Raw genomic sequence first — 21,450 nt, 5'->3', positions numbered from 1 at the left:
TTTATAAAAAAATAAAATAACTTTAAAAATAATAAAATAACTCTATTTTAACAAAAAAAAACTCTATTTTAACAAATAAAAAATAATCTCGAGTTGATCATAATTCATTCGCCCACATCCTTTATGTGGATCTATCAATTATTTAACTATAAAAATAAATAATATTTTCCTTTTTACGGACGAAGGACGTATCGCTCTCCGTTCTTCAAAGGATGAACGACAAGTCGTCTATCTGCAGAAACTCTAACGACGGCATAAGACCTCATAGAATCTTTTTAAATTAAGATTTCTAGGGCATTCTTGCACTCTTCACGCCCTCCATCTTTTTGCACACACAACAGAACATCACACTCACACTGATCTCATCTCAGGTTTCTCTCCTTGTCTTTCTAGGGTTAGGGTTTTGAGTTATTTTCTGTTTGAAAGAAAGTAAAAGAAGAGAGAAAGAACAATGGGTTTCTCTATGCAACCATACGGAATACAATCAATGCTAAAGGAAGGACACAAGCATTTATCAGGTCTCGATGAAGCTGTTCTCAAAAACATTGATGCTTGTAAACAGTTGTCTACCATTACTCGCACTTCTCTCGGCCCTAATGGTACTTCCTTTTCTCGATCCAGAAAGTAACTTTCTTTATTTTTTAATAAAAGAAAATCCCATCTTTTTTTTTTCCTGGTTTTCTATTGATTTAGGGTTTCTGCTACTTTTTGGTGTTATTTGTTTTGAAAGAGAATGGAAAATCTGTAAGTTAGAGTAAGCAACAACTGGGCACTACTAATACATTTTGGCACGTGGAATTTGAATTGAGGGCTGGAAAGATTTGGGATTTAGGTCTATAGATTAGGGATTCAATGGCCAAATTGGAAACCAAATGGCTTTTCTCACATCTAGGGTTTTTTTTTTGTTTTCGGTTCGTCCTTCATGGATTAATTATTCTGAAGCTAATGTTTTTTGTTGTTGTGATTAGGTATGAATAAGATGGTTATTAACCATTTGGACAAACTCTTTGTCACCAATGATGCTGCCACTATTGTAAATGAGCTTGAGGTTCAGCATCCAGCTGCCAAAATTTTGGTCTTAGCTGGCAAGGCCCAACAAGAGGAAATTGGGGATGGAGCTAACCTGACCATCTCTTTTGCTGGAGAGATACTTCAAAACGCAGATGAGCTTATTAGGATGGGCCTTCACCCTAGTGAGATCATCAGTGGTTACAATAAATCAATTGACAAGGTATGTTTGCTCTGTGATGAATATGCTTAAATGGCTTGTTTTGTTGTGTCAAGGAGACCTTGCATATACCTTCCTCACTTGATATGATTTTTTTTCCCTGTTTGCAAATGCACTCTTAGGCAATTGAAATCTTAGGCGAACTGGTGGAGCCAGGTTCTGAAAACATGGATGTGAGGAACAAGGAGCAAGTTATTTTTCGTATGAAAGCTGCTGTTGCTAGCAAGCAATTCGGACAAGAAGACGTTCTATGTAATCTCATTTCTGAAGTAAGTGTATTTATTCTCTTTTAATTGTTAGTCAGTTGTTCTATTTGGTGTTTTGTTATGTTTTTTTTTTTTGTGCTCTTATTTTCTTGCATTGTAGGCATGCATTCAAGTGTGTCCCAAGAACCCAGCAAACTTCAATGTGGATAATGTGCGGGTTGCAAAGCTCGTGGGAGGAGGTTTGAACAATTCTTCAACAGTCCGCGGAATGGTTTTGAAAGGTGATACTGTGGGAACCATAAAGAGAGTGGAGAAGGCAAAGGTGAGCTGACATCTGTTCTTTATTTTTCTGGTTTATAGCATTTAATCTGAAGCTGCTCTGAAATTGTTAATGTTTTCTTTTATTGTTATTTGTTTAAATGGACTTCTTTATCATGTGATTTAACAATTTCAAATAAATTATTTTTTCTTGTGCATTCATAGGTTGCTGTTTTTGTTGGTGGTGTTGATACCTCGGCAACTGAAACCAAGGGAACTGTCCTAATTCACTCTGCTGAGCAGGTATGGAAGCAATTGCATTTATTGTTGTTCTCTATATGTTCTTTGCAATGTTGTGGGATATATCTGCTTAATATCCATGATGCTTTATATTTAGCACTCAAAAAGTTAATGAAGATAGGGGTCAACTGGATATTTTACCAACTACCTACTTTTAACCCTACAGCTAGAAAATTATGCAAAAACTGAAGAAGCCAAGGTTGAGGAGCTCATTAAAGCAGTGGCAAATTCTGGTGCCAAAGTAATTGTTAGCGGAGCAGCTGTTGGAGAAATGGCATTGCATTTCTGCGAACGTTACAAGTACATAAGCTTTTTTCCTTGTGGTTTTCTTACTTCCTCTGAATATATCCATTTATAGGGGTTGTGGGATAGTATTTTTACCAAATTAAGGTCATATTATGCTGCATTTCATTTGCTTGTAACACTGTTAATGGGTTGCTTAAGTGGCTTTTTCATTGCACCTATAACTTTTGTAGACTCATGGTTCTGAAGATCAGCTCAAAGTTTGAACTGAGAAGATTTTGCCGCACCACTGGTGCTGTTGCTATTGTGCGTTCTCTTCTATTTGAACTTTTTTTTGTATTGTTAGAAATAGTTGTTTGTGCTGTTTTCAAAAGTTCTTTTGGTTGAATTCTGATGTTCTTTTGTGTTGTTGCTACAGTTGAAGCTGAGTCCACCAAACCCAGATGACTTGGGATATGTAGATTCAATTTCTGTTGAGGAAATTGGTGGAGCTAGAGTATGTTTAGAATCACCTTAATTCTATCATTTTGACTGTAGATTTTTCTCTTTCTTTTGTCTTGCATCTTTTCCTTTTCGCTCTTGAAATGATATGCCGGTACTCTGTATGAATTATATGAAACAGGTCACTGTTGTGAGAAATGAAGAAGGTGGCAACTCTGTATGCACTGTGGTGTTACGAGGAAGTACAGATAGTATACTAGATGACCTTGAAAGAGCTGTTGATGATGGAGTCAATACTTACAAGGTTATTGTTTCTAAACATTCCAGTGGAGAGTTTGGTTGCAGGAAGTGAATTCTAAACTTGTACATTTTGTTCCAGGCAATGTGTAGGGACAGTCGAATAGTACCTGGAGGGGCAGCTACTGAAATTGAGTTAGCCAAAAGACTCAAGGAATTCTCATTTAAAGAAACAGGGTAAGTGCTTTCTTTCTATTCTTGTCCTTTTGTATTAGTTGTGTTTGTAATTCTTAATAAATGTGATTGTTGTTTAACCCAACAAGTTTTCGAGGTGTAAAGACAATGACATTACATGAATGATCTGTTGATATGCTTTTTTTTGTTTATCTTGCAGATTGGATCAATATGCGATTGCAAAGTTTGCTGAAAGTTTTGAGATGATACCTAAAACATTGGCTGAGAATGCTGGTCTCAATGCAATGGAGATCATATCCTCCCTCTATGCTGATCATGCTTCTGGAAATATCAAAGTGGGCATTGACTTAGAGGAAGGTGTTTGTAAGGATGTATCAACCCTGAAAATCTGGGACCTCTACGTTACAAAGTATGTTTCTGTCTTTATCTTGTAGCATTCACACTTCTCTGTGAAATGTTTGCATGCCAAGCTGTTTTTTTACGCTTGTTGCATTTTAGGGCTTGACAGAACTTTTTCCTTGGTTAAGTTGTCCTTTTCTTTGACTTCCATAGTCTGTTTATTTTTGTGTTCATGTACGTAACATTGCACTTTAGTCCACTGTGATTGTTAGTCATTATTTTCTTCCATGTCCTGTTATGCTATGTTTTGAAAGGCTTAGTTGTGTAGCTAGAAGATGACCATGGATTGTAGGATGAATTGAGAAGCCATGCATTGGATTTGGATCTTTGAAACCAAAATATTTTGCATGATTCATTTATAAGCTGGATAGCAGAATCTTTTATCAGGAAAAAAAATAAGGATAGAAGGATCTTATTCTTCCACAGGATATTGGTTGCTAGTTTTTAATTGTAACCCATTGTCAATATTAGGGCTTCTTTCCTTTTAGACAATCCTATAGGTACTCAACGAAAACTTATATTTTCAGAATCAGATCAGATATTGTGGATTCTAGTAATTGATTTTTAACTACTATTGATGAGGAGCAATCATTTATCAAGCTAAAACTTTTGCTTATCTATATAAAATACAAGTCAACGTTTCTTCTTGTTTCCCCCCTTTTGTACAGGTTTTTTGCTCTCAAATATGCTGCAGATGCTGCCTGCACTGTATTGCGAGTGGACCAGGTATTTTACTTCATGCTGATCCATCTCATTTTCTTGTGATTTGAAGTTTCCTGAGCAACTTTGTTTGCTCAGTTTAGGTTTTGTAATGTCATCTTTTCAGGGTACAATTTATAAAAATAAAATATAAACATGTTCTTGACTAAATAAACATTTTACTCTCAAGTCTGTTTTCAGCTTAGAATTTGGTCGATTATTCCTGTATGAAATAATAGTGAAATTGATTTGATAGCAACATTTATGGAATTGACATGAATTTGATTTGTGACTTTAGCTTACTTTGTTTTATTTTGCCCTCTCTGCCATGCAGATTATAATGGCGAAACCAGCTGGAGGTCCAAGGAGAGATGCAGCACCTGGAGGGATGGATGAAGATTAGTTTTGCACATGGCTATTTCCCCTTTGTCTTGATTGTATCTTGTTGCAGGATCTTTAACTTGCTTTGGTATCCTTTATTTTCCTTCGAATGCCAAAATTTTATTCTAAAAACAATTTTGTTAGAGTCAAAGAGAAGTTATGTATATGCCACTTCAAATCTAGCTGATGTGATGGTTGGTTTCGATGATGGTCTGGAAATTGTTCCCTGTAGTTTTTACTGAGAGGTGTTTGCATTCCTTGCTTTGAGCCTCATCTGCAGTGAATGAATTTGGTTTCTTTAGTGTTCCGATTCTGACTCTGGGCTATCTACTAATAATATAAAATCATAGTATAGCACAAGGTATGTTCTTCGTGTTTCCATGTTAAAGGCATGTTCATGTCTGGGGAAACTCGAGCACATCCTCTCGCGCTTCTGTTGCTTACTTTGGTATGTATGGGTGTTGTGTTTTCCTTTCATGACTTGAAGTAACCATTACTGTGATCGAATTTATTTTATTTTATGCAGACAATCGTTGAATTATGTAAATAAAACAATTATTATTATTATAAAAGGTGTCTCACCAAAAAAAAAAAAAGTGAAGTGCCCATGACTGAAAGTTACTGTAGGAGTCAGGACTGGGTGTTTTTGCCCCCCTTTCTGTTTGCCTAGAAGTATTGGAGCAAGAATTTGAAACTCACCAGGGTGCAGAGAGCTGCAAGAGGTGGCTATTACCACTCTGGTTTTACGATATACCCTCCTTTGTTCAAAAGTCTAAATATCTATGCTTGTAGAAGATCTGCGTTATCACATTTCACAGTGGCACAAAATTAAGGGTGTAGAGTCGGTACACTTGACAGACAGTGTTGGGCAAAAAAAGTGTAAGTATAAAAGCCAAAATACAGATCCGAACAAAAATAATTCGTGAAGGATGAGCTTAGCAAACTAGGTACTGGTGTGTGTGGGAGCTCTTAAAGAGTGCTTTTTTCTCCTCCCTCTCCATGGCTTCTCTTCTTTCCTTCTCTCTTCCAAAACCAAGCATTATAAAAGCTACTTCATTATCTCAAACAACTATCAGCCCTTCAACTCCAGAGGTTCTTGAAGAAAAGTTTGGTAGAAAAGGTATCAAATTCTTGGAATCCAACAATGTTCCAACTGTTGAGCTAAAAGTTAGAAATGGCAGCTCTGTGAGGGTCCAGATACCTAATGCTCATGTGAGTTCTTACAAGCCAAAAGTTTATTGGAAGGATGATGGCTTTGAGGAGGTTCTTTATACCCTTCCTGGTAAGGAAAAGGACTCTGGTATAGCTAAAGGCGGAATTGGTTTGGTCATCAACGATGCCTCTGAAGGTGGTTCCAAAGGGTCACTCATTTCTTCTTCTGAATGGACTGTAAAGGATGTTGACTCTGATTCCATTGATGCTGTTCAGGTATTTGCTTGGTTCCTTAACTCTTTTCCAGCTTTTGTCTTTGTTCTTGAAACCAGTACATGCCCGAAGCAATCGGGTTCTTTTTGAAGGAAGCTAATTTTAATGTTTTTGTGGTTGAATTTTAGACTGTTGTAACAAGTTAAGGACAGGGTCAAGGGACAATTTTATTAATTAATTTGTCTTTAATTTTTCATTTTGGAAAGGGAAAAAGGGTCAGCTCCAAGGATGAAAAAGGCGTTAGTTTTGGGATAACGTAGGGGGCTGTACAGTTTAAGCCTCTTGTTCCCCTCAAGTTTTGTATGATAGTAAACAAGATTTTTTATTGGACTCATGAGCCTGAATCCATTTATTTTCACGGTAACTAAACTTCTTTTATCAATCAATTTCTCCTGTGTTCAGTGGCAAGAGAAAGAGAGGACAGGTGGGGTGGGGATTGTAAAATCAAAGCAGCAGTCTGCTTTTCTTTTGGAAAACTAGGATCAATTTGTACTCGATGAATGAAAATGTCATGCTTCTTTTTCTGGCTCGTTGCAGGTCGAATTGAGCTGCAGCAGTGGACCTCTTGAAATATCATATGTAGTCTCCCTTTATCCACTGAGCATGGCATCAGCAGTGATAGTAAAGAATAATGGTCGCAAGGATGTGACTCTAACTAGTGCTATACTTAGTCATCTCAAATTCAAAAAGCGAGCAAAGGCAGGGATCCAAGGACTGAGGAAATGTAATTACTGCACACAGCCTCCTTTATCTTCACCTTTTGAAGTTTTATCTCCATCGGAAGCATTGAAACCGGAGTCTCCGGGATTGCTTGATTTTGATTTTGAGCCCGAAGAGAAACCAGGATCATGGAAAGTGCAAGAGGAGCCCTACATAATTTTGAAGGATAGGCTTAGTAGAGTTTATGCTGCTCCACCGCAAGAGAGGTTAAAAGCATTCTATAACACCTCACCTACAAAATATGAAACGCTTGATCAGGTACGCGTTTGTCACGTCTACTTCCAGCCCAAGATATAAGCTCTTAACATATAGATAGAGCACATGAATTCAGCGTTGGGAAAGTTTTGAGCTTGACCTATCGCTCATCACTTTCAGAATCATCCATTTCCTTAAATGCTTTATAAATCAGAACACAAATAGAAATTTTATCATCTTCGCTTGCAAAATTTCACAGATACAAGTGATATGACAGGAGATTTGTGAATGAAGTTTTTCTTGTTTAAAATACGCATTGACTCAAGTAAACAGATAGTTTGGTTTTTCTTATCCAAATACTTGTGAACAGAATATTTTGATTAAACTCCATGTGCGTGTTGTCTTTTCATGTCATAAGATCATCTGCAACTGAGAAAATTAATGAGTAACATCAGCGGTTCATTTCAGGGAAAAGAGCTGTTCTTTAGGGTAATACGGATTGGTTTCGAAGATATCTACATTGGCAGCCCGGGCTCGTTGGCAGAAAAGTATGGCAAGGACTATTTTATCTGCACTGGCCCTGCTGCAATGCTGGTTCCTGTCGTTGTGAAACCTGGTGGAGAATGGAAGGGGGCACAGATGATTGAGCATGATAATTTGTAATTACAAATTTTGATATCAAATTCAAAATCAGTATTCCATTAGCTTGTTCAGTTTTCCCTTCGTCGCTGGTTTAGCTCTTTCCAAAATCATATTGTAATCATGCAGTTATACTGTTCAATGAATGTCATAATAGCCCATCACTTCTTGAAGGATCTGTATGGTTTATGCTAACAAAAAATAACTAGAATGCTCAAGCCCGTGCTTGCAAAGATTGAATCGAAAGTTGACGGAGGCTTGAGAGAAACAAGGCCTCAAATACAGCTTAGATGTGTGTTTTTAGCATATGCCTGGTAAAATATGATGAGTTTGATTTTACAATTTACACAAGATAAGCATCAAGGGTGTTTCCATCATTTGGAATATATGACCAAGATAGAGAGAAGGAAATAAAAAATCAGGCAAAAGAAAAGGGAGCAATTTCCCTCCCATCATCTGAAAGGATAAGGCTCAATACTTGACCAACAATTTGGCATTTAGATAGCAGTAAAATAAGATGAACTTGTCAAAAAGTCTCAAAATATCTATGTAGTTTTCAATAGAACCAACCAAAAAACTGAAGCTAAATTATCCAAACAGCCAGCCATACATTGATAAGTGGGCCTAACCCTTTTTCTCTCCATTATGTGCAATAGAATAGCAGCTTTTTTCATTTTCTGCTTGATGATGCCAGATATTTTTCACAAGTATGGCTTTGAGTTCTCTTTTTTCACTGAGCTTCACTTCTACCCCCTGCACAAGTCCCACCAACAGGCATTTATTTAACTTCCACCCTCATCTTCACTCTAGTTCTCTTCAATACTCTAGCAAGAAGAGAGGATTCCCACTTCCATCAGTGGCTTCAATTCCATACCAACCAATCAATGTAGACTACTTGGAAGAAGAATTCAGTGGCCATGGAGTCACTTTCGAACGTCTTAGTGATAGCTGCGTTGCCAAGATGACGGTGGAAAATGGGAGCAGCGTCACATTGATGCTACCAAGCGGCTTAATCACATCATACAAGGCTCGCATGTGGCATGGAGGTACAGTTGAGCTGCTGCAAACATCAGTCTTGGAGGGGGAGGATGGAAGTGCTGCTATACGAGGAGGGGTCTCTCCAGCGTTTAACTTTGACAGTGATGGTGAAATTTCATGGTCTCCAAGTACTTGGGCTCTCAAGGATATTAGAGGAGATTCTCATGACACTATCCAGGTCTGTCTTTAATTCTGCAGTGTCGTATTATGTGATGGCAAAGAACTAACGCCTTCTTTAATGGCGTTGCAAACAATTTGCTAGACCATGATATGTTATCAAGTATGCAGTTTCTTACTTGTAACAAAGATTGGTTGTGAAGGATCAAATTGCAGTGACACCAAAATCTGTAAACAAGAATAGGTTGAAATATCCCAAAAACTGACTAGGTTTCTCAATTGGTCCACAAGTGCTCTTGAACCTGTCTTGTAACTTCTGCCTGTTTGTTCTTGAAGTTTTTTTTTTTTTCCTGATGCTTGGAGTTGTTGGGATATTCTTAAAATATGGACTTGAAGAATGCAGGTTGAAATGGTAAGCACTGATGCAAGAGATATGGTTGAAGTAAGATACATCTTGAGTCTCCGTGAAGAAACCTTAAGTTCAGAGCTAACTGTCTCAAACTTAAAATCTTCATCGATCCAAATGAGGGGCGGCATCATGAGCCATCTGACAGTAAGCACACCAGAAGCAACCTTTGCATACGGATTAGAGGGATCGGACTTCTATAACAGGCCTGTGTTCTTATCAAATTTCGGCATTGTTCCTTCTGACCTCAGCCAAAAACGTGGATTTGGTTCTGGCCAACTGTGGGGCAATTTGGGGCTCAATGGTTTTTTTCCAGGCTGGGATGCAAGAAACCAGAAGAACGGTGATAAAGGAAACGATAGTCTATTAGAGAGCGAAGAAATGGAGGGTGAAGAGAAAGAAAATTATAAGAGTTTAACTGAGGAAATGAGCAGGATTTACACCAGCGCACCGCGAGACTTCACAATCATTGACAGGGTACTTTTCTTATCGACTCTCATTTTCAATAATTCAAGTTAGTTCAAGCTCAGTAGTTGTCAAATTCTCAGCACAACATGTTACATGTCTAGATCTTCCTTGGAGCTGTGACTGCCTATACTATGATTTCCTATATGCACTTCTTGATTGCTGACACCCAAAGTTCATGTCCAATGATTCTATTGCTGTACTTCAATATTGGTTTCCACATTTACAGATGCTGCTCGCTTACAAATGCTTTCCTTTTCCATTTCCGTTGCTATAACAGGGCAGAAGAAACTCAGTTGTTGTAGGAAGGGAGGGGTTCGAGGAACTATACATATTTAGTCCTGGTTCAAGCCATGAAAGCTATGGCATGTATTCTTTTATATGTGTAGGCCAATCAGCCATGCTTAGACCAGTAACTTTGAATCCTGGAGACGCATGGACTGGCAGTCAGCATTTACACAATCCAAATCTCTGAGTACCATTGAAACATGTTTGCGCTTTCATCTGATTTTTATGCTCAAGATGGATCCCAGGGATGTACAAAAGGCAACATACCTTGTTCAGAAGAGAAACCATTTCACATTTTACATTTATTATAATTTTTTTTATATAAAACATTAAAATCTCAAATATTTTTTAATTTAATCTGTATAATTCAAGACCTGGCCTTTATGTTAAGTCAACCAAACCACATTTAGTAAGAGCGTGTTCGGTATTGCAGTATTTTTTTATATAAAATATTAAAATCTCAAACATGTTTTTAATTTAATCGGTATAATTCAAGACCCGGCCTTTATATTAGGTCAACCAAACCACATTTAATATCTAAGCTTTCATTATAACATTTTTTTAATAACAGTGCAAATAAATTTAATTTACTCTAACTAATTTTTTAAAAAAAATATTAATAAAATTAACACTCTTAAAAAAAAAAAGTATATGAACAGTGCAATTTACTCTTGAACAGTAAAAGAGAATTGTACTGTTTGTTATTTTTCAAGTAAATAGTGCAAATCTCTTACACTGTTCATGCTAATTAAAATTAACATGAACAGTATACACAAAGCAGCAAAATGCTGCTTCTTTTTTTCCTGCGTCTCGGACACAAAAAGACATGAGATCCACATATACGAGCATGGACTTCCGAACCTTTTATTCTGTTTCTCAGAGAAATCTAAATCCAAATCATTAGGATCCTGGAGAGCGTGTACGAGCTTCCTGGGAGTTGTGAAGATGCTAACGGTGTCGACATTTATATGAGAGCGTGACCGCTGAAACACACAAAAAGGTATGAAATGCAATCTATATTAGCAATCAAAAACCAGTATCTCAAGCATCAAGTAAACTTGTTTTGATTGGCAAATGTTGATATAACTCATGCTTTAACTGGTATAAAAAAAGAGCGCAGGCCTACAAACAAAAGTAAATAAGAAATTTGTTCAGCTGTAGTGCAAGAATCTCAGCAATAATTCTAGTCTCCTTTAGAAGGTATGATCACTGTATTAACATAGGCAACCTTTATAAGCTATGACTTAATGTATACTTGACAGCGAAAGAGGAAATATATCCATTTCACGACAATGAAACAAGAAAATAAAGCCAATTCCAAATGAGAAATAGTGCGAAAATCCTCCAAACTGGTTCTCCAGCTGTTTGATATGTATTAAGAAAATGTTGTTGCCAGTTTAATACCCTCCTCAAATATGATTTTAATGGAAAATAAACACTGTACCTATTTTCTGCAACATGAGGTTAAAAATCCATTACCACTATTCAATCCTGCCCTAAATCCCTAGTTACAAAAAACAAGTGACTTATGAAACATATGTTCGGAAAATACCCCCGTTCTCATTGACCTCCGAACCCATATCCTGCTGAAAGCCATTTTGTTTTAACCTCAGGGTGGGCCTATAATCAAATTTGCACGAGCATGGACTTCCGAACCTTTTATTCTGTTTCTCAGAGAAATCTAAATCCAAATCATTAGGATCCTGGAGAGCGTGTACGAGCTTCCTGGGAGTTGTGAAGATGCTAACGTTGTCGACATTTATATGAGAGCGTGACCGCTGAAACACACAAAAAGGTATGAAATGCAATCTATATTAGCAATCAAAAACCAGTATCTCAAGCATCAAGTAAACTTGTTTTGATTGGCAAATGTTGATGTATCTCATGCTTTAACTGGTATTAAAAAAAGAGCGCAGGCCTACAAACAGAAGTAAATAAGAAATTTGTGCAGCTGTAGTGCAAGAATCTCGGCAATAATTCTAGTCTCCTTCAGAAGGTATGATCACTGTATTGACATAGGCAACCTTTATAAGCTATGGCTTAATGTATACTTGACAGCAAAAGAGGAAATATATCCATTTCACGACAATGAAACAAGAAAATAAAGCCAATTCCAAATGAGAAATAGTGCGAAAATCCTCCAAACTGGTTCTCCAGCTGTTTGATATGTATTAAGAAAATGTTGTTGCCAGTTTAATACCCTCCTCAAATATGATTTTAATGGAAAATAAACACTGTACCTATTTTCTGCAACATGAGGTTAAAAATCCATTACCACTATTCAATCCTGCCCTAAATCCCTAGTTACAAAAAACAAGTGACTTATGAAACATATGTTCGGAAAATACCCGAGGACTGGGAGTGGTGCACCTCGATAGTCCATTTCTAGGACTTCTAGGCAAGAAACCTGCAAATTCACCCGCGCAACTTCCTCTGTTATCATTAAGTTCATGTAGCCCAGACTGATCAGAGAATGCATCGTGGATGGGACTTCCCTGAGACAACTCTGAAAATAAACCATCTTTTAGAGATACGTCCACCCCTCCATTCTCAAAACTCCATAGTTTCCGATTCACACTCCCACGGTCATACTCACTGGAAGAAGTATTAGTTGTCGAAATCGGTGACTCAATGAAAGATTCATATTCCATAAAGGAATCAAGAGTTTGTGATTCAGGTGATATAGATGCTGGAGATTGATCACCATAGGCATTGGACAAATTTCTCCTTCCTCTGTGGTCTCTCCTGCCGAGGTTTGATCCAGTAATTGAACCAGAACTCTTCTCAAATTTTGACCCTTTCTCTGCAGCAATTTTCTTTGCAGTTTGCAAGGCTTCAAATGCAGCTCCACTCACATATGCCATTGGATCGGACTGGCACTCATTCATCTCCTCAATTATCAAGTCAATTTCTGAGAATATGCTCCTAGGATCCAGACATTTCATCAAGAAATTGACCATTTGGATAGCCGATAATCGTTTCTGAGAATTACCCTCTAAGACCCCAGCTTTCAAGATGCGCAATCCAGATTGTACCAAGAGTCTCGCATATGCTTCAACTATCAAAGCATTATGCTTTGCCAAAGCCATTACCAGGGCCATGTGTGAATTAGTTTGCGTGGGCTTCTCCTCCAAAGAAACAGCCACATTCTGACAAACCCTATTCACCATCTCATCTGAAGCAAATCGCCAATTATCTGAGTCCACTAGAGCCTTCAGGCAAAGGGCAGCCCCTGAAGTCAGGCATTCTTGAGAACCTAAGAGAGCTTCTGAAAGAGGCTTACAAAGCGAGTGAATTATATGCCTTTTCTTATGCTCTGGGATCGTTGGTTCAATCCCATATCTTGCAATTGCTGGTACCACCTTGGAGCATGCTTGTTGAAGAGGAAAAGATCCTGCACTTGATGCTAAAGTTTTGATTATGGTAGCCATGATACTATCAACCTGAGTTACAATATTAACTCCATGGACACGAGCAAGAACTTCATAGAGTGAAATTGTGTATTCGCCAGATAAAGACCCAGTTTCTTTGGTTTCAGAAACTTGAGCAAGAAATTGTGGGATTGCCTTAGAATCCAAGCCTTTCACATATGATTTCAGTGCTTTCATTGCTGATTTACGACTATCAGCATCTTTGTCAAGATTTGCCAATTCTTGCCGCAGTATTGGACTCAGATTTCTTCCCATTGTTGACCTGAAACCAAACAATCAAATGGGATCGAAATTATCAAAATATATCATCTCCACAACTGAGTTGCTACTCTGTCATTTGCAATGATTTCAGTACCTAACAAAGGCTCTCCGTTGTTGCCAATTCGAAGGGCTCTCCATGAGAACTGTTAACTTCAACTATCAGATTCGTGATAGACTCATCAACATCCAAACCAGAAATATAATTCCACGCTCAGCGGAATCAGAGGAAAAACAGGCTTTGATAGAAATGACAAGCAACTTAAACTAGAAAAAAAGAACTTATTGAGATTCCGCATCAGAAATTGCACATATAAATCTAAAATACAACAAAAAATCTCCTCCAAGATCAAATCTTTAAGCCTGAAGTAAGATTTCCAAAGGCCAAACTTTGCTTTAGCAGTGAAATTACTACAAAATAACTCAAACTAGAAAATGGGCCATTCAAATTTTGCCTCAAAACAGCATAAACAAAACATAAAAGTAAAAAAGCAAAAAGTTACCTCTTCTTCTTCTTCTTTTAGGGACTGCTCTCTCCACTTCCTTGTTTACACAAATCAAGAAACAGAAGGTTCTAAATCTCAAGAATTTGAAAAACAATCAGATTTTTGGGAACAAAATTAAAGATTGGTTCTTAGTGAGTTTTAGTTGGTGGGTTCAGTTTTTTACAGTTTAATATTACTTTTATTAGTTTTAGCTGGTGGATTTTCATGGGCTGTCTTCTGAGGTTTCCTTTTGTGGCTTCTTTTGGTTTTGTCGAGGGTACGTTAAAATTCAAATCTTTCTCTGAAATTCCGCCGCTATCCCTCTTTCAGCGGGCTCCAGTTTCGCTTTTCTGTCTTGGACCATGCTACCCTTTATGATTATGGGATTAGACTGTGAAAACGTTGCATTTGTTTTTCACTATGTTTTTTACTTAAAAAAAATTTAAAAAAATATTTTTTATTTTAAAAAAATTATTTATGTTATTAATATATTAAAATGATATGAAAATATTCAAAAAAAAAAAAAAAATTCAAAAGCACTTTTAAAACGCATCACATCGTTTGGGAATGCGATGCAAACTGTATTTTCAAAAACTTTAATTTTTTATTTTTATTAAAAATTATTTTTTTTATATATTTTGAATTGTTTTGATATTTTATGTGTTTTAGATCATTTTAATATGTTGATCTCAAAAATAATTTTTTAAAAATAAAAAAATATTATTTTAATATATTTCAATACAAAAAAAACTTTGAAAAGAAACCGCAACTACAATTTCAAACAAGTAGAATCCAACCTCAATTAACTTTTACTAGTATATTGGTTTGTGCTCCATAATAGATTAATATTATTTTTTATATTATAAAAATTTGTGATGGTCATATCAAGTTTAAGAGTTTTGAGTTTGACATTCAATTAAGCAGACGTAAAAGTATTAGATTTAATAGCCATGTCTAATTAATTTTTTTTTATTTGTTTTAAAAAATAATTAAACTACCCTTTAAGAATCATAAATTGAAATACTAATTATTTTTTTATATTTTTTTATTTTTATAAAAAAATATATTTCAATTATCTTCAAAGTAACCTAACAAAAATCTTAGTTAATTTTTTAAAAATTTTATTTATTTATTTATTATGAACTTTTAGGTGTAATGGTCAAGCCAGATCCAATAGCATTGAATTTGATGGTTATGTTAAATCTAATAATTTTTTTTTAAAAAAAAAGACAATATCTTCATGGTTTTCTAAATATCTACAATGTGTTCCACAATATAAATATTTTATATACATAGTATTAACAAGGTGATTTTTTCATGTATTTTAAAGTTTTTAGTTTAATTATAAAAGATTGATTAATAAAATATATAAAAAAACTATTATTTTAATAAAAATAATTGATTCAGAATTGACTCTTTTTTGTTTTTTTTCAGGTGATCAACTTTGATAACCATAGTTTACACTAATAAATTTTATTACAGAAAACTTAGTTATTTATTAATTAAGATTTGTGCTTCAAATTAGGGATAAAAAAGTCATGAATTATTCCGGCATGGTAAAAGTGGCATTGAAAAAAAAAATTGTTGATTTTCTGGTTATTTATTTCATGAATCTATTCATTAATGAGTGTCTATGGGAATGTTATGGAACGTACAAAATAGAGTGTATGAAAAAACTAAGTGTTAGATGGTAGATATGAGGTCCCAAGCTGATACAGGGTGAATGTATGCAAATTTATAAATGAAATTTTTTAAAAAAATTTAAAAAATTAATATTATTTTTTATTTATGTCTAATAAGTAAAGATTTATTTTTATATTTTTTTTATAAACAAGAATCTTTAATTATTATTCATTTGACGTTTAATTTAAACCAATGTTGTTGATAAGATAATAATAATTTTTAAAATGATTTTTAAAAAAATTAATATGTAATTAAGAGAGAATCTCATTGTCAAGATAGTTGGCCTTTTCAAAGCTTTGCTAATTGAGATTTTTAGCATAAATGATTGGATTTTATATTTTTCTTCCATTTTTCAGTGGAACTTATAAATTCTGATGTTCAAGTTGATTGATATATGAACAATTATTCAATTTTATGTAGGGTGTGTTTGGTATTGCAGTAGATATTGTGAATTTATGTAATATCAAGAACTAACTATAAACCCCCTGTTTTTATAAACCCCCTGTTTTTATTCTTCAGAATGTAAACTGAATTACTATTAATTAAACAAAAAACTATAAAACATGAAAATCATTATACACAAACACAAAAAATATATTCATTGTTATAGTGAAATATTGTTTTTTTTTAAAAAAAAAATAGGATACCTTGATATTAAGGAAAATTTGGTATTTTTCAAGTGGCTCAATGGCCATAAAAAAATTATCAAGGGATATATGTGTCTTTTCACTTTTAAAAATGATCCCAAATAAAGAAAATTATAATTATTGACCAACAATATTTATGTCTTTTTATTTTTTTATTAAAATTAAAAAAAATTGGCAATGAAATAAGAAAATAAAACATACATTCAGGAGTATTTTTATCATTTTACATAGGCTAATTTATTTATTCCATATTCATGAAAAACAATTTAATCTTTCTACGTTTAATAATTAATCTTTAAATTAAAAAAGATATTGTCGTATGCTCTTCATACATCAACACCCTTTGAGTGATCCATTCAACACATCTCATTGGCCAACCCTACCTTACTATTATGTTATTGGGCGACATGCTAAGCATCTCTTGTTGGCTAAATCTACCCTTCTAGCATATAGTTGAAAGCATTACTGCATTTTTTTTCTCTTGATGTAGCTCATGATCAAAAAAGATAAACGGTTTGTTGTTGGTGATTATTTTTATTTTCTTTTTTTATCTTTTTTTATTTTTTATTTTTGTTATTAATTTTTTTATTTTTTTTAATTCGATCCTTATTCTTTTTATTTTTTATTTTTTTCTTGATATTTTTATTAAAATTTCATTGATTTTAGATTTCATTATTTTATCAAAGTCTATAATGTTTTTAGATTTCATTTGATTCGTATATGATAATTGATGAAATGTTTCCTAATATTACAAAAGATTATTTTATAGTCTTACTTGAAAACAAAAGCAAAATTGAATGGTGTTTATTGAAATACTATTTTTAATATAAATTATTTTATTTTATTTATAAATTAGGATTTAAAAAAAAACTAAATGATTGTCTAAAAAATAGGTGAATGCATAAGTGTTACTATGTCCAATACAAAGAAGCGCAGGCATGACCACTTGCCTAGCCTTCCTTCCTTTTTTTTTTATGGTATTTTTTTATTAAAAAACAAAGTATATGACACTTTATCTATCCGTAAAGATTCAAACTATGAAAATCAGTCAAGATTTTGGAATATAATAGTCCATTTTTAACTAATTTTTACCAAAAAAATACTGAAAAATATCTCAAACACCTCAATAAACTTATTATAAATTTTAATTTCAATCACTATTTTAATCAAACATATATTTTTTTAAACTAGCTTCAATTAAAAATATTTTTTATAAAATATATTTTTTTAAATCACAATAATAATATCTATCATAATATCAAACATACTCTTAAAGTTTGACAAAGGGCTATATAAATTGTACAACAAAGTTTTTTTTTTTTCCTTCATGAATTTTGTGCAAATAAACTTTAAAAATAAGTAAGTAAGTTCATTCTTTTAATGTATTTTAAACTCAAAACATTATGCTTGCATTTAATTATCTAAAACTGCTACTTTCGTATAAATTGAAGATTTTTCTTAAAAATTACTTTCATATTTAACATATTTAACGAAGATTATGCGATGATCAATTTTAATTTTTATTTATGTGGATATTCTTCAGCAATTAGTTTTCCAATATAATATATATATATATATATATATATATATATATATATTCAAACGGATAATTCAATATGGAGTAAAGATTCTTTCTTGTGAATACTTTATTTATTTATTTATGTGGATACTTTATAGCAACAAGTTTTTCTTTTTACCTATAAATACACTCAACAACCAATCCTTTAATGGTGAGGTAAAAAGTGTGGAGAATACGAGATAGAAAGAAAAAAGGAAAACAAAATCGAAGTATCTTGCATTGATTCATGAAGATGTAACATGCTAAACTTGCAAATATTACTTTTATTTATTTCTATTTTTTAAAAAAAGTATTTAATATGGTTCCATTTTAAAAGATACAAAGAAAAATATTGAGATACACCTTCATTAAAAATGAGTTTAACATCATAATAAAGTATTTAGATTGGAAAAAATTAGAAAAAAAAACAAAAATCTTTTCAAATTTAGCCGAGTTAATATTAAAAAAATTTAAAAAAACAATATCATTTTAATAAAATTAATTAATCTGAAGACCCAATAATTCCCAAATCTATCTAACAATTATAATTAATATTAACACTCCCCTTAGCATTTGTTATTGCAAATCCTTTGATATTTACAGTCTATTTGGTATTTTTTTTTATATTTATAGACTATTTAATATTGTGATAGTAATTTTTTTTTAAATATATTTTATTTAAAAATGCTTTAAAATAACATTTTTTATTTTTAAGATTTATTTTCAATATCAATACATCAAAATCATATAAAAACATCATAATAAAAAAAAATTAAAGCAAAGAATTTTTTTAAATTATTTTAGAAATACTTTTAAAATAAAAAAAACATATAATTAATAAACAAAGAGTAATATCTTTTAATGCAGCACAATCATAATCCTTACCAGAGAAGCTGGAAGTTCATTGATCCATAGTTACATAGAGTACTCCAAGCATACGTATTGGTGTCCGTGCAAAAACATAAACTTCGTAACAACTCTTTAAGTTGTACAATGTCCTTTTATTATGGCTGGAGATATTTTTTAAATATATTTTTTACAAAAATATTGAATTAATATTTATTTAAATGTTTTTTAATTTTTTAATATATTTTTAATTAAAAAATACTCTTAAAAAATAATATAAACACACGAAAAAACCTCCAAGTAGGAAACAAAATGTTAGGAATGGATAAAACAAAAAAAAACCCATAAAGATCACGTGATTGTGTAGCAGCAATCATGTTGGACTGCGTGCCTAACTCGTTATTCTGTTTCGACACTCAACTCGGGTTTTCAATTTTCAGCTCTTTCTTTTGGGCACCAAAAATTTTATACGTTTTCATCCGCGGCTAAAAAGCTCTTCTTTGGAAGTGAAGTGCAGCCAAAATCTAAAAATTAATTTAATTTTTTTATTTTTTAAATCATTTTAATGTGATTGTGATTATCAAAAATATTTTAATTAATTTCTAAGAAAAAAATACTTCAAAAAAAAAAAAACAAGGAATTCAGGCTAGTGAAATGACCGTGATGCCATTTTAAATTGGGCCTTTAGCATGCAAAACCAAGCATGAGTCTTGTAGTATGGCCTGCGTGTCAAAGTCCAAAGAGCCGAAGATTGAGTTCTTTAAATTGTTGGATGTCCAAGAAGGTAGCATTTGCTGCTTTTATTCTGCAGTGTGTTGAAGATTTACCAAGGTAAAGAATTGGATTTCCACCAGATGAAGCACACTTTTGATGAACAAATACCTTAATGAACACATTTGAATACCAGAATGTGAATCCAGAGCCATAAGATACCATTGCTTTTGCCTGCCTGCTGGTAACAATGTCCATGGGATTTAGGGCATTTATTTATATATTTTGGCTTTACCGGTTAAGCTATTTTCAGGTTAGCTTGTGTATCAAGGCTAATTCTCTCAACAGCCAAAGGATTTAGGTGTTGAAAATTTAAAATTGGAGAATAACCTCACCGTTAAGGAAGGCTTTGAACTTGAGAAGAGACTCCCCCACTCTTGGATAGAACTTACTTTGTCAGCTCATCCAGAGGGCTTCTCACTTGCTGAGATAGCTTCCGCTATGGATGCAAGAATTGATAGCAATATATGCATAATGAATTCTCATGTGGCCTGGTTGTGGATATGTACACATCTGTTTCCTTTTCTGTTCCTGCAAAGAAAAGAGGAAACGGTGGAGGGATTGGTGTTGGGGCTGGGGGAAAAGAGGAACTCATGAGAATCCTACTTTGTTACAAGACCTGCGCAGTTGCAATGCTTTGTTGCAAATGAAAATTGATGATACAAATAAGGAACTATAATTTTGAATACATTCTACCACTGAAATTGGGGTAGATTCCTGCAGGTTGGACAGTACCACTTCCCCTTGAATCTTGTCTCTGGTGTCAGCCCAACACATGAATAATGGAACCACTCACCTCCCTGGCACTGTAAACAGAAAAACAAGTGAGAGCGAGTATTTGCACAAGAGTTCTCCAAAAAGGTGACACATTCAGAACAGAAACAACTAGCTATTAAAATTATTCTGCTGAAATCAAATTGATGAAAGATTAAAGATAGTATGATACTTCAGGATTCTAAATTCTCATTATTTTTTCCATATAAATTTATCATGTTAACTTCACAAATGTTGTCTTGGAATTTTATCAAAATATTCACAAAAATGTAACTTGTTATGACTAACACACATGTCAAATGTAAATACAAAACCATAGACAAGGAACCAAAGTAATGAACTTCGATCAAGAAGACCAGCAACAACATGCAGAGAGCAAATGAGAAAGTACTTACATTCTCGTTATCACAAGCAATCATATCTCCAAAGGACACCTAAAATGACCACAATCATCACAGAAGTTTAGTGATGTAGAAGAGTTTTTATCATACTTCAAGCAAACGTAAAGCAACTCTGTAGAAGAAAGAGTTGAATTTGAGACTGATATAGCATTAAACAAAAAGTCAAACCTGATGGCAGACACAGTAGGTAGGTTCATTGGGATCAATGGGTTGCTCAACTTCAACAGGAACAGGGAAATCCTTTCTATGGCTTCCTGGAGGAGGCATGAGCTCAAAATCCCTATCACGTTCTCTGTCCCAATACCGATCCCTGAAATCAATCCTTTTTGATTGAGGTGTTCCATAAAAGTTCCTGCGTTTCTCAATTTTAGGGACAATTAAAGGCAGTGGAGGAAGAATTGCCGGTTCATCTGGTGATAGTTTTCCCTCTGAATACAAGACAAAAAGGAAAGATAATTAAGCCACTAAATAGAGTCCTGTGCTAGGATTAGAGTTGCAAGAGATAAAATAAAGTAGAATGGCGATCCATTTGTTGTACCATGCTTCAAATCTTCTGCAAAGTTGTTCAGATCCTCATCAAGTCGTTTTATATGGCTGTCTATCTGTATGCAGATCATAGTACAGGGAATTGAGTAAATTAGAAAGTCTGCCATACCCTCTCTTAGCAGAGGAAAAAAATTGGGGCTTATCTGTATTCAACAACAAACATAATGACG

The 21,450-nt window shown here is 33.8% G+C and overlaps 5 protein-coding genes across 6 annotated transcripts in view; 3 read left to right on the top strand and 2 right to left on the bottom strand.

Moving 5' to 3' along the window:
* Window positions 1-284: 284 nt before the first annotated feature.
* LOC105115059 (T-complex protein 1 subunit theta-like) lies at window positions 285-4,895 on the top strand. Its single transcript, XM_011011830.1, has 13 exons — window positions 285-599; window positions 969-1,231; window positions 1,351-1,497; window positions 1,595-1,756; window positions 1,918-1,995; window positions 2,159-2,292; window positions 2,469-2,541; window positions 2,654-2,731; window positions 2,858-2,980; window positions 3,056-3,150; window positions 3,308-3,517; window positions 4,176-4,233; window positions 4,541-4,895. The coding sequence occupies exons 1-13, from the start codon at window positions 452-454 to the stop codon at window positions 4,607-4,609; spliced, it is 1,638 nt and encodes a 545-aa protein (XP_011010132.1). The 5' UTR covers window positions 285-451; the 3' UTR covers window positions 4,610-4,895.
* Window positions 4,896-5,451: 556 nt separating this feature from the next.
* On the top strand, window positions 5,452-7,742 carry PNSB2 (NDH-dependent cyclic electron flow 1). The gene is made up of 3 exons (XM_011011831.1): window positions 5,452-6,015; window positions 6,550-6,990; window positions 7,396-7,742. The coding sequence occupies exons 1-3, from the start codon at window positions 5,587-5,589 to the stop codon at window positions 7,588-7,590; spliced, it is 1,065 nt and encodes a 354-aa protein (XP_011010133.1). The 5' UTR covers window positions 5,452-5,586; the 3' UTR covers window positions 7,591-7,742.
* Window positions 7,743-8,204: 462 nt separating this feature from the next.
* Window positions 8,205-10,113, top strand: NDF5 (NDH-dependent cyclic electron flow 5). 2 transcript variants are annotated; one of them, XM_011011833.1, is made up of 3 exons: window positions 8,205-8,782; window positions 9,125-9,656; window positions 9,743-9,826. In XM_011011833.1, the coding sequence occupies exons 1-2, from the start codon at window positions 8,276-8,278 to the stop codon at window positions 9,644-9,646; spliced, it is 1,029 nt and encodes a 342-aa protein (XP_011010135.1). In that variant the 5' UTR covers window positions 8,205-8,275; the 3' UTR covers window positions 9,647-9,656; window positions 9,743-9,826. The 2 variants fall into 2 exon arrangements, with proteins under 2 accessions (XP_011010135.1, XP_011010134.1); XM_011011832.1 differs by lacking the exon at window positions 9,743-9,826 and adding an exon at window positions 9,873-10,113 and having other exon boundaries at window positions 8,208-8,782; window positions 9,125-9,604.
* Window positions 10,114-10,581: 468 nt separating this feature from the next.
* LOC105115062 (uncharacterized) lies at window positions 10,582-13,871 on the bottom strand. The gene is made up of 3 exons (XM_011011835.1): window positions 13,667-13,871; window positions 12,229-13,573; window positions 10,582-10,863 (listed from the first exon to the last, which is right to left on the bottom strand). The coding sequence occupies exons 1-3, from the start codon at window positions 13,708-13,710 to the stop codon at window positions 10,582-10,584; spliced, it is 1,671 nt and encodes a 556-aa protein (XP_011010137.1). The 5' UTR covers window positions 13,711-13,871.
* A 6,036-nt stretch (window positions 13,872-19,907) lies between these two features.
* LOC105115058 (PHD finger protein ING2-like) overlaps window positions 19,908-21,450 on the bottom strand; it is a 3,925-nt gene continuing 2,382 nt past the window's right edge. Inside the window, exons 4-8 of the mRNA XM_011011829.1 lie at window positions 21,273-21,336; window positions 20,903-21,162; window positions 20,729-20,767; window positions 20,256-20,365; window positions 19,908-20,090 (exon numbers count right to left, since the gene is read on the bottom strand). Coding sequence (XP_011010131.1) covers window positions 20,042-20,090; window positions 20,256-20,365; window positions 20,729-20,767; window positions 20,903-21,162; window positions 21,273-21,336 — 522 coding nt within the window. The 3' untranslated portion in view covers window positions 19,908-20,041. The remainder of the gene's footprint in view (window positions 20,091-20,255; window positions 20,366-20,728; window positions 20,768-20,902; window positions 21,163-21,272; window positions 21,337-21,450) is intronic.

Source organism: Populus euphratica, unplaced genomic scaffold, assembly GCF_000495115.2.
Source record: "Populus euphratica unplaced genomic scaffold, PopEup_1.0 scaffold630.1, whole genome shotgun sequence".
Classification (NCBI taxonomy): Eukaryota; Viridiplantae; Streptophyta; class Magnoliopsida; order Malpighiales; family Salicaceae; genus Populus; species Populus euphratica.
This window is presented reverse-complemented; position numbering and strand designations above follow the sequence as displayed.